Source organism: Bos taurus, chromosome X, assembly GCF_002263795.3.
Source record: "Bos taurus isolate L1 Dominette 01449 registration number 42190680 breed Hereford chromosome X, ARS-UCD2.0, whole genome shotgun sequence".
Taxonomy (NCBI): domain Eukaryota; kingdom Metazoa; phylum Chordata; class Mammalia; order Artiodactyla; family Bovidae; genus Bos; species Bos taurus.
In genome coordinates, this window is record NC_037357.1 from 90,808,349 (window position 1) to 90,826,035 (window position 17,687).

Below are 17,687 nucleotides of genomic sequence, written 5' to 3' on the forward strand. Positions count from 1 at the left end.
TACCTTTGGTTTCCATAGAGGAAGTGGGGGCCTGCCTCTCATTGAGACTCACATGAAGAGGAATCCCTCCAAATAGGATGAAGATTTAAATACTAGGCAGCCAATAGAGTTCACTCCTTTGGTTATCCAACATATACCTTTCATCCCAGATTTACTCTAAAAATATGCTTTCACAATATAGTGCCTCATATAACCAAAAAATGCACATTCCTTCTCTAAAGGGAGACAGCAACAACATAAGTTATAATGCTTTCATGTGCAAGCAATATAAAACCCAACTCAAACTGGCTTAAATAATAAATGCAATTTATTGGCTCACTTAACTGACAAGTCCATAGGCAGGGAAGACTTCAGGCCCGGTATGATCAGGAATATGGATCCATTTCTCTGTAATTCTCTTGGCTCTGCCTTCTCCATTTGTCAGCTCCATTCTCAGGTAAGCCTTCCACATGCTCAACAGATGGCTAACAACAGCAATCAGACTACATACTTCTTTGTTCGTGTCCAAGGGAAGACAGCTATGTCTTCCCTCAAAATCTGAACAAAAAGCTTCAGTGATTGGATCATCTCTGAACCAATCATCACTGTGATAATGTGGGAGATTACTCAGATTGGTTTATATCATAAAGTTCTATACCTAGAGCTGGCAATGGGGTCAATTCCACTCAAATTGCACAGCTATTAATACAATGGGGGAGGAGAGGAATGGATGGTGGAGAACAACTACAAAGGCCACTACAAAGGAGTAAACTAACAAAGAGGAAGATGTAAGGTCCAGGAAAGATTGGGTCCAACCCAGAAGAGTAATGAAGGGACGTCCCAGGATGACAGTTGTGCTGCAGGCCTACAGAGCAACCAGTCCAAATTGGAGCAGGAAGACGGAGGGCTCCAGGAGGAAGGTATCTGGGGAAAAAGGGGATTCAAATGATTTTATACTTTCCTTAAGAATTTGGAACAACTTAAGAAGGAGATAAAGTCAGACAATGCAAGGAAAAAAGAAAGGCAATTAGAAACTCTAGGAAAAAACATAAACTGTATAAGAAAAGAAATGTAATCCTAGGACACTGGAGCATTAGGAACAACATTTACATAATTATAACAACATAAACACTTTATTGACTTTAAACCTTTAGAATGACCTGTTAGCAAAGTATGGATGATTTAATTTTGGTTATCAAACAGAATGTAAATATTATTAATCTTGTTAATATAAAAGTATAAATGAGAGAAGTTGAGAGATTGAAAGAGGGAATACAAATCTATTATTTAAAGGTACAAAGGTAAGAAATAGAGGACATATAATTAAGGACATGTCTATATATTGGGGGCATGGGAGGAGGGCAGTCGGTGGTATTAATAGCAGGAAGTAACAGATAATGTCTAAAAGTGGTAAGTTGATAAATAGAAAAAAATTGTATATTACTTAAAGATATGAAGATTATTATCAGAAAAGTAAAAAATAAACAGTTATAAGTAGACTAGTAGATTTCTAGGACAAGATGGCAGACTTACCACATGTTTATCTCCATTCCCACCTGAAACCTTGCTAAAATAATAGTAAAGGAATAAAAAAAAGTATAAAAACACAATGACGAAGAGAATGTCCGTCAGGAGCAGGTCCATCAGCGAAAGAGATTCCAAATGTCTGGAAGATAGGAAGAAAATGGAGGATTGATGATTGATGAAGCATGGTGGAGGAAGCCACAGCCTGGAGTATACATGGAGGTGATGCCACTGAGGAGGAGTTGATCTTTCTGTGTAGTAGCCTAGAATGTTTTGGGTCTTAACAATGCCAGGTATGATATAGAGCATGAGTGAGATGTTGGTCTGAAAACAGGGTGATAAATTGTGAAGCTGTATATTGAACTGTTAACCCATCCCTCTGTGTACAATTCACAGTAGCCAGGTGTCTACCCATTACGCAAAACTAGACATTTCTTTTCTAAGGCAATTTGAACAAGCTCAGAGAAAGATCTTTATGTTTTGGCACAGCATAGTAGTCAGCTATTTTCCAATCATTCTAAAGGTAAGCCACCAGTCACCTAGCCCTGTACCCCATACACAGAGCTTTGAATCCAATTTTATTGCTGTGTTCTTAAATATGAGCAAACCACTATACATTACCAGGGACCTGAGAAAAGATTACAAATTGAAAGAGACTACAATAAGCAAATGGGGGAAAAACAAATCCCAAAGGAAATAAATATTTCAAAGAACACAATGATATATAAAAATACCTCTATTACTCCAAGAGAGATTCAAGATAACAGCACATCCATTAAACAAGTACAGAATGCTATAAGAAAAGATAACATGAATGGATATTTGGAAATTTTAAAATGTGATTGGCAAAATGAAGAGAAATGCAGGGCTTTCCTGGTGGTCCAGTGGTTAAGAATCTGCCTGCCAATTCAGGGGACACAGATTCCATCCCTAGTCCGGGAAGATTCCACGTGCTGCGTGGCAACCAAGCCTATGTGCCAAAATTGCCAAGCCTGTGCTCTAGAGCCAGTGAACCACTACTGAACCCACGTGCCTAGAGAAGCCTGTGCATCACAACTAGAGAGCAGCCCCCACTTACAACAACTAGAGGAAGCCCACGTGGGACAACAAAGACCCAATGCAAGAAGGAAGAAAGGGAGGAAGAAAAGAAGGAAGAAGAAGGGAAGAAAAGAAATGCAAGAGAAGAGTTGGAAAATAAAGTTAAATCTTCTTCCAGAAAGTAAACAAAAACAAAGGGAGAGAGAAAACTAGGAAGGGGAGAAGGAAGGAGGTAGGAGGTGTGGCAGCAGTAGAGAGAACAGATGAAAATACAAAGATCAATTCAGAAAGTCTAACATTCCACTTTAATGAGTTCCAGGAGAGAACAACAACAACAAAATAAAACAGAAAAGAGGAACGTATCAAAGAATTTTATCAAAGAATATAAGAGGATTTTCCAGAATTAAAGAATTTCAAAATGAAGAAGCCTATCCAATGACCAATACAATGAATGACATCCCAAAACTTAAAACACATAATTAGGAAATTTTAAAATACCACAAATATAGTTTTCAAAAAATTACTATTTAAAGAGGGGAGTGAATGGAGTAGAAGTACTTTTCCCTATTCCTCTCCCCAGGTACAGCTAAAATCCTGGGACATTACATATAAACATAAGACTGAGAAGTAGAGAGAAGGCAAACCTGCTGAGGACCTCAGTAGCAGAGGAGCAACGTAGTGGTGATTTCTTTTGGTTTCCTTTTTACCTCACATATCCTAGACTTGGTGCTGGATAAGATGGTAATTAGATAATAACCATTCTACTCCAGCCAAACACCACAGGAAAAACTGTAGTCCCACCACCAAAGGCCAAGTGGGGAGCCTAGACTTCTACCTTTGCTGGCTATAAAGAGTAACTCTTCCCCTCCTCACTGGGGTAGTGTTTGGGAAGGCTGAGTGGGGAGCCAGAACTCCCACCCTCATCTAAGAGTAATGAGGAAACCCTCTCTCTGGGGTATGAACAGACATTGAGTGGGGATACTGGACTTCCATGCCCATCTGATAGTAACAAGTCAGTGTCTCCTCTTTCACTGCTGGAACAGTGTCTGAGGAGGCAAGTTAAAACAAGATATTTAAGTAATCCTCATATTTAACCCAATACCCCAAATCCCCAGGTTTCAACTGAAAATCACTCATCATACCAAGAACCAAGAAAATCTCAATTTGAATGAGAAAAGACACTCAATAGACTCAACACCATGATGACAGAGATGTTAAAAATCATCTGACAAGGGTTTTTAAGGAGCCCCATCATAAAAATGCTTTAATGGACAATAAGGAATATGCTTAAAACAAGTGAAAAAATACAAATTGTCAGTAAAGAAATAGAAGATATAAAGAAGAATCAAATGGAAATTGTAGAACTGAAAAATACAATAACCCAAACAAAATGGATGGATGGCAAAAAAGGAGGGGACAGAGGAGAGAATCAGTTAACTGGAATACAGAACAACAGAAATTACCCAATCTGGAAAAAGAGAGAAAATAGACTAGAAAAAAAGTGAACAGAGCCTCAGGGACCTGCAACACTATAAGAAAAAAATCTAACATTCATGTCTTTGAGGTCCCAGAAAGACAGAAGAAATAAATGAGTTAATATTTACATAAGAGCAATGAGACTTCAAAGTTCTGTGGGAAAATGGCTTTGAATCTCAAACTTTAGGGGACATCCCTGGCGATCCAGTGGTTAAGACTCTGTGCTTTCACTGCAGGGAGCATGAGTTCAATCCCTGGTCAGGGAAGTAATATCCTAATATCCTGCGAATGCCTCAAGCTACAGCCACAAAACCACAATCAATCAATCAAACAAAAAAAAGCCCATAAGAAATGAAACTTTATATCCAAGCATAAGAATGGAATACAGTATCCAGGAAGTCTATCTCCTATACAACCTTTCTGAGAAGTTACTTGAGGATGTATACTATCAAAACAACAGAAAAAAACAGACACAGCAAAAACCTTGGGAACCACCAGTAAATAGTCATATAAGCAAGGAAAGCTGTGAAGGAAAGTTCCAAAATGACAGTCATGCATCAGGCCTGGAGAACAACTAGTCCAGATTTGAGAAAGGGATGGAGGATTCCAAGAGGGTCTTTTTTGTTTGGGGGGCGGTAGACTTGATGTACCTAATGTAATAGAGGTTTTTGAGAAGAAAAAATGGAATATATGAAAAAGTAAAATAGTGAAAGAGAAACAGAATTAGAAACTTCCAAAAAGATGAAAAACTGCTACAAGGAAAAAATTATAAAAGTACATCAATTGGCTCTGCAATGAATATTTAGTCATGTTAATAATAATAGTTTATTGCTTTTAAACTTTTAGGATCAAACTAAAGACAACACACACAGAAAAAGCCTTAATCTGATTACAGAATAGAATTCAATGTTACCAACTTTGATATATAAAAGACCAGATGATAGGAGTTGAGAGGTTGAACAGTGGGGAAGAAGGCAAATAGGAAAGGTATTCTCATCTAACAAAGTTCTGGTTCAGAAAAATGGTCTCTCGCTCATGGAACAAGGAATCCCAGTGTTGCTTAAATTCAGAAAAGTTATCTAATAGAGAAACTAAATCATATTAAAAACAGGAAGGACAAGAGTTGAACTTGGTGTAAATTATTTAAATCCTCATCTGTCATAGCAGGACATAAAAGACACATCATATGGCATATTATTTAGAAGTGGGGACAACGATCAGAAGAAATAACTAAAAGTGGATGCTAATAACAAGATGGTAGATGTCCAACTCTTAGCGACCCCATGGACTATACAGCCCATGGAATTCTCCAAGCCAGAATACTGGAGTGGGTAGCCATTCCCTTCTCCAGGAGATCTTCCCAACCCAGGGATCAAACCCAGGTCTCCCACATTGCAGGTGGATTCTTTACCAGCTGAGCCACAAGGAAAGTCCAAGAACACTGGAGTGGGTAGCCTATCCTTTCTCCAGGGTATCTTCCTGATCCAGGAATCGAACCGGGGTCTGCTGCATTACAGGCAGATTCTTTACCAACTGTGCTATCACGCAGGGAAGCCCCTCAGAAGTTATTTAACAGAGCAACTAAATCATATTACAAGCAGGAAGGACAAGAGTTGAACTTGGTGTAAATTATCTAAATCCTTATCTGTCATAGCAGGACATGAAAGACACATCATATGGAATATTATTTATATATGGAAATAACAATCAGAAGAAATAACTAAAAGTGGATGCTAATAACAAGATGGTAGAGTAGGGATGGGGGCATGTGTGTCAGTACTTTTTTGGTACTGGTTTATTGTTTTATGAACATTGTGTATGTATTACTTCTATTTTAAAATGAACACGTATTTTAAATTAATTTTTAAAAACAGAAAAAGGACATTCCTGCCTACCACTTAACTCCCTCCCCCCAAATACCCTTGTTTCTGGCAGACCTAATGGTAACAGAATATAAAAATCTGAGAAACCTTGGAGTCTCCTTTCCTACCTCTCCCTTAAATGTAGCTTTACTGCAGTCAAAGTGGAATATTCATTAACCCAGACTTGCCATACTTGCTTGGAAAAAATATTACTCCTTATCTCCATTAGTTGGAATCTTCCCTATTGTTCAAGGCTTAGCTCAAATTCCACCTCCTCCAATGTCTTCCTTAGTCCACTGGCAGAACTTTCTCCCTCTATGACACATGCACGTTCTTTATTCAAATGTTATTTATGTCAATGTTTCATGCCCCCAACCATCCTTCATACCAGCTATTAGAGTCACCTTCCTAAAATACCAATCTGTCACTTCTCTGCTTCAAACCCTTCTTCGGTTTCCTATTGCCCATAGAATGAAAGCTAAGTTTGATTGCCTGGTTTCCACTTCTTCCACTGGTCCCCCCAAAACCCATGTGCTTTCACACTATATATCTTTCTTAAGCAGTTCTTCTGTTGGCAGTATTCTTTCCTCCGTTTCTACATGGTAAACAGAAATTCTTCCTTCAAGTGCCCCCTTCTCTATTAAGGCTTTCCTGAAAACTCCCTCCATCCCACCCCACCCCAGGAAGAACCACCTAATGGTCATATTCTCTACTCTGCCTCATCTACACTTGTCAGTTCTTTTGTCACAGTTGATGCACTTATCTGCTTAATTATCTGAGCCCTCAGGTAAACTGAATTCCTGGAGTATAGGGAATATATCTTATCTCCAGAACCAAGCACAGGGCTTGACATGCTGCAGGAGCTCAATATATGCTTGCTGAATGAATGGATGGCAAAGTGATGACTAAGTGAATACTGGAAAGAACAAATGAGCAAATGCTTATACTATTGCATGAATGATAATAAGTGAATGAATGAGTTATCCAGAAGTAATGAATAAATGAATGACTGGATGAGAAAAAGCCGTCAATGAGTAAGTGAATGAAAAGTTCCCGTGCCAGTGAGGGTGTGAGAGAAGAATGAATTTCCACCTGTGTCTTGGTTCAAACCTACCTGTAAGATCTTCTGCCCTATTCTCCACCCATCTAAAGTACACACCACAGTGTTAACCTTTTTTAAATTATAAGGAACAGACACACTCAGCTTAGTGATGGAGATTTATTGAAGCATTCACAGGGAAATAAGGAAGACAAAAACAGCTACATAGGCAGCCTCACAGAACAGAAACTTGAAAATGGTTTATGATCCAAAGCAGCGCTAGAGCCTGGCTTATCTTGTCACCCCCTCAGCTGCAGGCATCTGTTGCTCCCTTCTCTAGTGCTTCTCAAAATGGTGACTCAACTTCTTTCTGGCAGTGTTTATACTCCTCCTACTGCTACTGACTACCTTCTCTCTGCTCCCCTCCACGCCAGCCAGTGGCCTTCGGGGCACAGCTTCTGGGCCTCCTGGCTCCTGCAGCTTCCTGGCTTCTGGGGCTTCAGCTCCAATTAATCGGGGGCTTCTCTGTGCTGTAACTTCTGCTTGCCTGGTCTATCCTGCTGCCTCTTTGATTCTTGCTGCCTCACTGCCACACGGTTGCAGCTACCTTGGGGCTCTTGCAGTCTCATTTCTTCTGCTGCCACATGGATCTTGTCTGTTCAAGCCTTCTGCTGCTTCGTGGATCTCACAGATTCAGGGTTTTGTCTCATGGTTTCTGTTCCTCTAGGCTACTGCTACATCGTGGCTCCTATTGCTTCATGGCTTCTGTGTCCTTTTGGCCCATTGTCTTGCTGCTTCATGGCTTCTGCTACCTGTGGCCCCACATTCTCACATGCCTCATGGTTTTTGCAGCTTTCTCCTTGTTTTTGCTATTCAGTTTCTGACATCCCTCATCCACATCTGCCTTGCTAAATTCTAATTGTCCACTTCTTCTGAATGCCTCACATTCAGCCTCTCTGAAAAAGGATCTGATTGTTTCATACATTTACCATCTCATACAGGCCATGGCTAGGAGATAGAGTTCTTACATCAGTCTACCTAATAGAACCATCGTCCAGCTTAGAGACTGGCTGTCCATGAGTAAGATACTATCCCAACTTTGTCATCTGTGGCCAGGATTGTGAGGTCACATGGTACAGAGCATGGCAACTCATGCTTAATCCCTTAAAAGGGACTGTGGGCATGGCAGGTCTGCTGAGGGCTTCCAAAAGGGAGCAGTGTAACTGGCAAGCTTCTTGTTCGCCTGTCCAGTACCAGTGACTTTCAAAGGCCAACCTTCTCCTTGGCCTGTTCTGCCTGTTCTGATCTGCAATGGGAGAAATCAAGGCTCTAGGGGCAATGTGGAAAGGGAACTTAGGCTCCAGTTCTGGCTCCTACATTTCCTAGTAGTGGGGCCTTAGGCAAGTTTCTTCCCCACTGAGAGCCTCAGGAGGGGACTGGACGAAGTCTGTAGGTTCCCTTACAGGTCTGATGTTTGAGTATCTCCCTTTAGGTTACTGTATAAGGGACGTAAGTCTTATCTGGGGAAGCCCTCAAAAACATCTGAGGTAGGAAAGAGGGAGTCAAGAGTCCCACCTTGGAAGGGCACAGGAGGTGCTTAGCCAAGATTTATTGAACTCAATGAATGAATCAATGGCTGGGGAGGAGGGGGAGACCACACAGCACACAGACAATGTTTACTTAACTTGAGGAATTTCAATTGCTGAGGAGGCTGGAAGGAGATTCTGATTCAGATGGATGATGAAGGAGAATGATTGGGACAGAGTAGGAATCTTGGCTATTAACCAGCATTCATTCTATCCTCCCAGTCACACTTCACATCCAATAATCAGTCACCAAGTCTGCTTCATCTCTTCCTTTAATGGCTCACACCTTATCATCTCCAATCCAGTCCCACTGCCCTTGCCCTTCAGTAGACTAGTATTTTCAAGTTCCCTAACTAATATGTCTCCATTTTCTCCTTCACACATGCATTCATTCATTGAAAAACTATTTTTTGGATGCGTATTTGGGGTCAGGTACTGTGCTTTTTGCTGGGTGTATACTAGTAGCAAGATAGTCCCACACCCACCCCTGTGGGGCTTATAGCTTATTTGGAGAGATAAAATAGGCAAATATAAAACTGTGAGAATTGAACTGGGAAACTAAGGGAGCATAAAGTTTGAGCATCTAACCTAATCTGCTTCCACACTGGCCAGCCAGAAAGGGGTTTGTTTCTTATCTAGTCTCCTCTGCTGTCTCCAACCCACAGTTCCCAAACCTGGCTGCACCCTAGTTACATCCTCACATTTATAAGCTCTCCAGATGCTGAGGCCCCCACCCAGTTATGAAAACTGAATTTTTAGGTGGTGGTGGTGGAGGGTGTCATCCAGGATGCACCATGTGTTTCTGGTATACAGCCAGTTAGGGAACCAAACTGTTCTGAGAGGTAAATCTGTTCTATAGCCAGGCTCTTACGACTCTCTTCAAATCTGGTTCCTGACTACCTCTCCAGCTTCACTTCCTGCTACTTTTCCCCAGCCCAGGAAACCTTATGGCTCAGTATTTCTGAACTGGTGGGCTGTTTCTTGACCGCAGGTCTTGTGCATACTGTTCCCACTACCTGCAAATCCCTTCCAACTCCTCAACTGGCTAATTCCTACCAGTGCTTCGAGACTCAGCTCAGGTTTCACGTCCTAGACTAGAGAATGTCTTCCCTGAACCTCTACCTAAGCTAGATGCCCTTCCTATATCCATGCTCCTGTCATAGCGCTGATCACATTGGTTTATGAATTGCCTCCCCAACTAGACACTGAGCTCCTCAAGGACAGGATAAAGATTTGGTTCATGTTTGGGTCCCCAGACTAAGGCTACTAGGTCCAGAACATAAGGGAGTCAACCTAGTGTCCCCCAACTAGCCCTAGGGATTTCACTCAGGTCCAGCTGGCTAGGAGGCAGTGTGACACAAGAGAAAGTACTGGGCAAACAGAGGAGATCCTAGTTGAAGTTTAGGCTCTGCAACGGAACCACTGGGATCTCAAGACAAGTCATCTCACCTCTCTGAGCCTCAGGATTTAAATCCTTTGTAGCACTTTTGTTCCTATGTGCCAGGGCCTTAGCCTGAGACAATTTATGTAATGCTTTCTACCTCATGAGGTAGGGATTAGTTACCCAGATTATCATCCACACCTACTGAGTTAGATTTCCAGGCGTGGGACCAGAGCAAGGAGCTCCACATCCTTTGGACACGGGAGTGCAGCAAGGAACTGCTGCTTTTCATTATAAGCCCTTCTGTAATATTTTATTTTCTAACTGGTGTATATATTGCTTTGATTCTTAAAAAGGAAAAAGAGGGAGTTCACTGGTGGCCTAATGGTCAAGATTCTGGGCTTTCACTACCACAGCCCAGGTTCAATCCCTGGTTGGGGAACTGAGATCCTGCAAGCCACACAGTGCAGACAGAAAAAAAAAAAAGAAAAAGAAAAAGCTTCACAGGTGATTCCAGTGAACAGCCAAGGTTGATAACCACCCTCACAATGGAGAAAACACAAGACCGATGGAGGGCCTGGGTTCAAACCTTCACTGCTACCTGGTAGGTGGGTTACTTCACCTTCCTGGGCCTCAGTCTGCTTATCTGTAAAGTGGGAAGAATAGCAATTACTACCTTTAAAAGCCTGTGATGATCTAGATGTTAGCCAAATTGCTTTAGATATATTTCATCTTCCTTACATGGTTGCAAGGTAGGTGTATATTATCTCCTTTCCTTCGTGAGGAAACCGAGACTCAGGGAGGTGAAATAACAGGCTCAGGTTTCTGCAGCTAGGATTTGAATCAGGGTGACTCCCAAATTGTGCTTTTCCACATATGCCAGCATTTCCCAAATTATGGCACACACACCACAAGTGGTATGTGATTTCTTTGGTTGAACACAAACATTTATTTTGTCTTGATGTCCCTTTTAATATGTATTAGAAAATACATACTTAGCACATCAAACCCATTGTTTCATGGTTATCGCTACTTAGGATGAAACTAAAGTAGATAACAATATTAGACCTAAGACAACCTCAAGAAAAATACTGGGTAAATAGTACGGGAGGGCAATTTGGAATTATCTATTAAAAACAAAAGTATACATAGCCTATGACTCTGCAATTCAATTTCTAGGAATCTACCCTAGGTAAGTTTTCACACACACACAAATGCTCCTGCTTAGCATCCTATAAAAGCAAAAACAGAAAACAGTCTATCACATGAGAAATGGGTAAATAAAATGTGGTAGAGTCACATAATGGCAATCTACCTAACAATTACAAAGGATGAACTGCTTCTACATTTAGCAACATGCATAGATCTCAAAAATATAGCTAAGCAAAGAAAGAAAACTGCAGAATGAGTCAATATATCATCTGCATTAAACACAATATATTCAATGAATTCACATGTAAGTCTTAAAGTTAAGATGGATGTACAACAGACATTACAGCAATTAAGATGCGATGGGAGAATGGTAGTTGAATGACTACTATTATTTGTAACAATCTAATTTCTTAAAAAGAAAATTCACTCATTACTTGGGTAATTACAATTGATTAAACCTTTAAAAAACAAAAATGTAGTATATAGATGAGGACAAGGTGATGGTCTGATGGTATATGTGAAGAAGCAAAGACTGATCTCCTGGCAGCACACTGAGCTGCCTCTGCAACTAACAGTTATTTCCCAAAAGGAACATCGCATGCATTCAGCCAGGATGTGGCCCAGGCTACCTCTCCCCTACCTCCTAACAACCCAGGTTGAGATCTAGGCACTCAGTTATACATGATTTAAGCTATAGGGTTCCTTGTGCCCTCCATTTACCAGGTAAACCCCATAAATGCCCTGGAACTTCTCCAATAACCAGAACATTCACCATCTCCCAAATCTGGAGGCTCCTTCTGTCCTTAACAATTGGGATCAGAAGCCCTCAGGCGTTAGGCATGTGAAGACTTGTATTCTGAGGTGTTGGCACCTACTGGACTCTAAGCAAGGATAAGGCCTCCAGTGAGGAGTTTGACATCATTAAATCCTATGAGGTAGGTAAATACTGTTAGCCCCATTTTATAAATGAGGAAACTGAGGCACAGAAAGGTCAAATGACTTGCCCAGCGCCAAACTAGAAAGTAATAAAAAATGGGACTAGAACTGTCCTCAGAGCCCAGACTCTGCTCCTAGTACCCAACCAAATCCTACCAACTTAAGGTCCAGCTCAAAAGTGACCTCCGGAAGGCCTGGAGGTGATCGTCCTCTTTTCAAATTCAAAGCACCTATACCTGATTCAGCTAACCATGGGAACTCATGAACTAGCATCTTCCTAGTAGGAGGGTAGAGATCATGTCTGACTCAGTTCTGTATTCCTAGCATAGAGTCTGACAAACAGGTGTTCAGTATGTGTCTGATGAACACACAAAATGAATGAAAACATGAATGAGGGCAGTTTCACGTAACTGCCTGAATCCTATGAGGTCCGGAATACTTCTGCCCAGCTCCAGGGTGCTGTCATACTAAGCTCTCTTGGAATCAAATTCAGCCTAGGCTCCTTCTAAAATGGGTCTCTAATATCTGTATTATTTTGCAAGCACACCCACATACGCACATGTGGACATATATACACACACATACATACCCACACACAAGCAAAATGCAAGGGGGCCCAAAGAACCCATGATTATGGATGATGGGAGAAGGTCTGAAAGGGAGGAAAGGGGATGGACAGATGGCCCTGTTCAGCTCAGTTCAGCTCAGCTCAGCACCTCCTTCCAGAGGCCAGGATGCTCCCTGAAGCTCAGGAATTTTTGCTCCAGAACTAACATCACCTCTGTTCCTCTTCGTGCTTGATAGCAGTGCCTAAATCCCATGATTATACCAAACAGGGACAGGAAGTAGGGGAAGGTTGGGAACCAAATATCCAGAGATTGGGAGAGGGGCAGCTTAAGGATCCAGACTGGGTAGGAGGGCAGAACTACTGCTACTGCTCATTGGGGTTGGGGTTGGCATCTGGGTACTTGGTGAGGTCGAAGGTCAGGACTTTGCTGATCACACAGTCCCCTTGCTGAAGGAGGAGGGAGAAAAAGAAAAATAAAATTGTAAGGAGAGAATTAAGAGGGGTCTAGTGCCCTAGGACTGGGGAGCTTCAAACCCTCCTCCCTACATACCTGCCCAAAGCCCAGGCTCTGGTTCTCTGGGTGTGAGAAGATTTGCTCAGTCCCATGTGCCTTCTCTACCTGCCTATTTCTGTACTTTTGTTCTTTTCTCTGTCTGGGTGCCTCTGCCCTGCCTTTCTACCTGTCCCCAAATCCAATGGCCCTGCCCAGCTGGGCTGGTAAGCCTCCAGGACAGGGCTCCAACAAGGCTGTTCATGAACTGAGTCCCTATGCTCCCCCACCCGCCGTGCCCCTCCACTGCAGCCTTCCCTTCCTGCCCTGGGGAGTCAGGCAGGGAGTGGGGGCTGGCTCCTGAGCCAGGCCCGCCCTACCTCAGGGTAGACTCCAATGAGGCTCTCAGCCTTGGTGTAGAACTCCTCCTTGAGAGAAATGACGATGGCCTGGAAGTTGCAAGTTGACTGCTCCTTGATGTAATTTGCCACCTGTGGGAGGGGCCACCGAGCATTTAGTAGGGCTGAAGCCCTAACACTCCCTGGCTTATACAGTCAGAACCAGAGGTGGGGGGGTGGGGGGGGTAGGGTAGCGGGTGGAAGGTTGGGGGAAGAGAGGCTGAGAGGAGGCTACTGACTAGTACAGTGTGGATGACCCTTGGCCCAGCCTCCCGGGCACAGAGAACAGGCGGCAGGAACGGCTAGGGCACACTCAGGAGTTGTTCCCAGAAACCCAGCCCCAACTTGGGGGCCTCTTTCCCGGGCCCCACTTTCCTTGCACCCACCTTGCCAATGTTGGTGTTATCCAGGGCAGCATCGATCTCATCCAGGACGAAGAAAGGGGCTGGCTTGTAGCTGGGAGGGAACCGGTAGGTAAGCTGATACTGATGGGAGCAGAGGTAGGGCATGACAGCCCTAGGGCCCATCACACAGGCCAGCACCCCCTTCCGTTTCTTCAGAGACTAAAAACCCCAGGTGTGAATGTTGCCTGAGTCCCTAAAGGCCAGTACACCAACCGAACTCTCTTGTGCTCCAGGATCCATCCATCCATCTCTGCTTTGCATCCATCTCTGCGCTCCAGGATCCCGCAGAACCAAAAGACATGGTCCTCTCTGGAGTGTCCAGGTTGGTTGAGGAGATAAAGCTGTCCTAGGCTCTGGTCATACTGACCAAGCTACCTGGAGGTCGACCCCCACCTACCCACTCACACCATGTCTCCCTGTCTGCGCATGTTGTACCCTCTGCCTTGGAATGCCTACTGGTCTCCCTGGCTAACTTCTACTTATCCTTTGCATTTCCTACTCAAGTGTCACCTGCCCTTGAAAGCCTTTCTTGGCCACCCACACCCTCCCAGATTGGGTTGGTGGCTCTCCTCTGTGCGTCCAACAGCACACACGCTCACCCAGTTACAATATTTAGCTCACTGTTTACACATCTGGCTTCCACTAGACCATGAGCTCCTTGAGGACAGAAACCATGTCTGACTCATCTGTGTCCCTAATCCCCCAACAGGGTCTGGTAAAGAGCAGCCATCAAGAAATGCTCACTGACTGATGCTGTACAATCAAGCACTAAGTTGTAGGGGGGAGTCAGATTCAAGTACTGTTGGCATTTAGGAAGGGGAGGTAAGGATATGCCACAGTGGTTGAAGCAGGCTTCCTAGAGGAAGAGGAGGAGGAGAATGCAATGTGAAGGGGTGGTAGGTGACGGCCAAGCTAGATTTGCATGAAAAGGGCTTATGAGCCAGCAACCATGTGAGCAAAAGCTTGGAGGTGGGACTGAACACATGCAGGGGAGGGCATGCTGAATGGATGAGGGTGGATTGGGAAGATAAGTCCAGGAAACCAAGGACAGATATGCTGCAGCAGGTAGGGAAACAGATGCAATCCAGAGTCCACCAGATCATCTTCACCTCTGCAGATCTATGCATATCCTTGGACCCCAGAGCCTCCAGCGGCCTCAGCACAGTCTCCACCAACTGCCCTGCAGGGGGCACAGCCTTACCTGTGGATGGCAAAGAGCAGGGCCAGAGCTGCAACTGTTTTTTCCCCCCCTGACAAGTTGTCCATGGGTCGGAAGCGTTTGCCAGGAGCCACACAGTTGTAGTTTATGCCATCCAAGTAGGGCTCCTCAGGGTTCTCAGGGCCCAGGAACGCCTAGGGGGAAAGGAGATGGGTCAGGTCTAGATGGGGATGAGGACAGGAAGCCTAGAGGGAAGGTCAAATGAGGATGGGTAGGGGTCATTTGGGCAAGGGGCTCCAGCCTACCTGAGCACTGCTGTTACGAGACAGGGCCTTGTAGATCTCATCAATGTTGGTGGCCACCGATTCAAAACAGGCATTGAAGCGGTCAAAGCGTTCCTTCTTGATCTGTTCAAATGCCTGCTTGGCCTTCTTGGCTCGCTTTCGGGCTGCCTCAAATTCTACCACAAGGGAAAGACAGGTGACCCCTCAGTACCCAGGCTCTGCCAGGGCTGAGATCCATGCTCTGGCAAAAACAAGTAACAATACACAAAGCAGGAACATCCCACAGGGAGGAATGCCTGGGGAGGGGCCCAAGAAGACAATTCCATAATCACCTGTGTCCAGTGGGCTGGTCACATGCTATGTGACCTTAGGCAGGTCATTCATTCTCTAAACCTCAGCAGTTCTCTACTCTAAAGCAGATGTGATAATTCCCTACTACTTAGGGCTCTTGGGAGTTTTGAGTAAGCATGTAAAAACAGGAGCTGTTGGTATGTACAATAGGCCCCTGCCATACCTCCAGACTCCTGCCTTCATCTTGCTGCTGCTGCTAAGTCGCTTCAGTCGTGTCCAACTCTGTGCAACCCATAGACGGCAGCCCACCAGGCTCCCCCGTCCCTGGGATTCTCCAGGCAAGAACACTGGAGTGGGTTGCCATTTCCTTCTCCAATGCATGAAAGTGAAAAGTGAAAGTGAAGTCGCTCAGTCGTGTCCAACTCTTAGCGACCCCATGGACTGCAAGCCTACCAGGCTCCTCCGTCCTTGGGATTTTCCAGGCAAGAGTACTGGAGTGGGGTGCCATTGCCTTCTCCAGCCTTCATCTTAGGCCTGAGTAAAAGAAGAAACTCTTACCGTCTGAGGTCTCTTGGAACTTGTCTCGGACACTTTCCAGCTTTTCCATGGCCTTCATGTTGGGGGCAGCAATACGCTGGAGCACACTCTGCTGCTCATTCAGCTTCTGCTGCAGCGTGTTCATCTCCTGCTTGATCTCCTCCTCAGCCTGGGCATCCTGCAAAGCCCAGGCCCAGCAGCATTAAGAAGGGCCAGGCCCCTACAGAGACACCTGATCCAGCGGGGGCCTGCTCCCATGCACAAGGCAGGTTCTTTTTCCTAACCCTGCTCCTCTCATCAGATCCTGACCAAAGTAACCATTTCCCACTGTCCCTAGAAATTACAGGCTCACGTCACTTTTCTCATCTCTAGCCCTTCCCCTTTGGACTGCAAGGAGATCAAACCAGTCAATGCTAAAGAAAATCAACTCTGAACATTCACTGGAAAGACTGATGCTGAAGCTGAGGCTCCAATACTTTGGGCACCTAATGTGAAGAGCTGACTTATTGGAAAAAATCCTGATGCTGGGAAAAATAGAAGGCAGGAGGAGAAGGGGATGACACAGGACAAGATGGCATCACTGACTCACTGGACATGAGTTTGAACAAGCTCCGTGAGATGGTGAAGGACAAGGAAGCCTGGCATGCTGCAATCCATGGGGACATAAAGGAGTCGGACACAGCTGAGCATCTGAACAACAATAATAAAGCCCTTCCTCCAGGCCCTGTCAGCCTCTCCATCTCTCAGCTGATGGTGTCCCTCTCTGGCTCTCAGCCCAGGTCATGAGCGAACACCATGTCAGAGTGACCTATAGGCTCCCACACAGGGTGGTCTGGACTTCATTTACAGCTGTACAATGAATAAGACAATGCATATTTTCTGCTCAGATCACTACACCTGAGCAAATTCCACTTGAACTTGGTTTTAAATCTTATGGATACTGCAATGCATATCTGGGCTTGTGCCTTTCTGTCACTTTTAGTCAATAAATATTACTAAATGCCTTCCAACACCAGGCACTGGCCCCTCATATCCCGTGAGCCTGGGCTCCTGTACTCATAGAGCTCATGGAATAACAGAGGAATGTATGTAAGTAAACAATCTCATATAGTGAATACCCAAACAATGTTAAACAGACGATGATGGGTCAGCACACAAGTGCACTTACTCAGATACGGGTTAGGGAAGGCTTTCAGGAATATTTTTAAGCTCAGGCCTATAGGATGAATGGTGAGAATGGAGAGAAGGAATAGTCTTCTATGCAGATATCACATGCAAAACCAGGGTTTATCCATGGTTCATTCAAGGAAATCAAAGCAATTCAAAAGAATAACCAACTTTAATGAACTTCAAAAGCCAAATGGGAATTCCCTGGTGGTCCAGTGGTTAGGATTTGGTGTTTTCATTGCTGGAGTCTGGGTTCAATACCTGATCAGGGAATTAAGATTCTACAAACCAAGCGGCGCAGGGAAAAAAAAAAAAAGTGCCAAATAAAGGGCAATTCAACATGGCAACAGTAGCAACTGTTGTGTGTGTGTGTGTGTGTGTGTGTGTGTGTGCGCGCGCGCGCGCATGCACGTGCA

At 44.2% G+C, this 17,687-nt stretch overlaps 1 protein-coding gene across 3 annotated transcripts in view; it reads right to left on the bottom strand.

Moving 5' to 3' along the window:
* Positions 1-289: 289 nt before the first annotated feature.
* Positions 290-17,687, bottom strand: part of SMC1A (structural maintenance of chromosomes 1A) — a 47,337-nt gene continuing 29,939 nt past the window's right edge. The window contains exons 20-26 of one of the 3 annotated variants that reach the window (XM_024987772.2): positions 16,126-16,282; positions 15,298-15,452; positions 15,035-15,186; positions 13,816-13,885; positions 13,412-13,522; positions 1,513-1,645; positions 816-903 (exon numbers count right to left, since the gene is read on the bottom strand). In XM_024987772.2, the coding sequence (XP_024843540.1) occupies positions 1,547-1,645; positions 13,412-13,522; positions 13,816-13,885; positions 15,035-15,186; positions 15,298-15,452; positions 16,126-16,282 (744 nt within the window). In that variant the 3' untranslated portion in view covers positions 816-903; positions 1,513-1,546. 3 annotated transcript variants of the gene reach the window in all.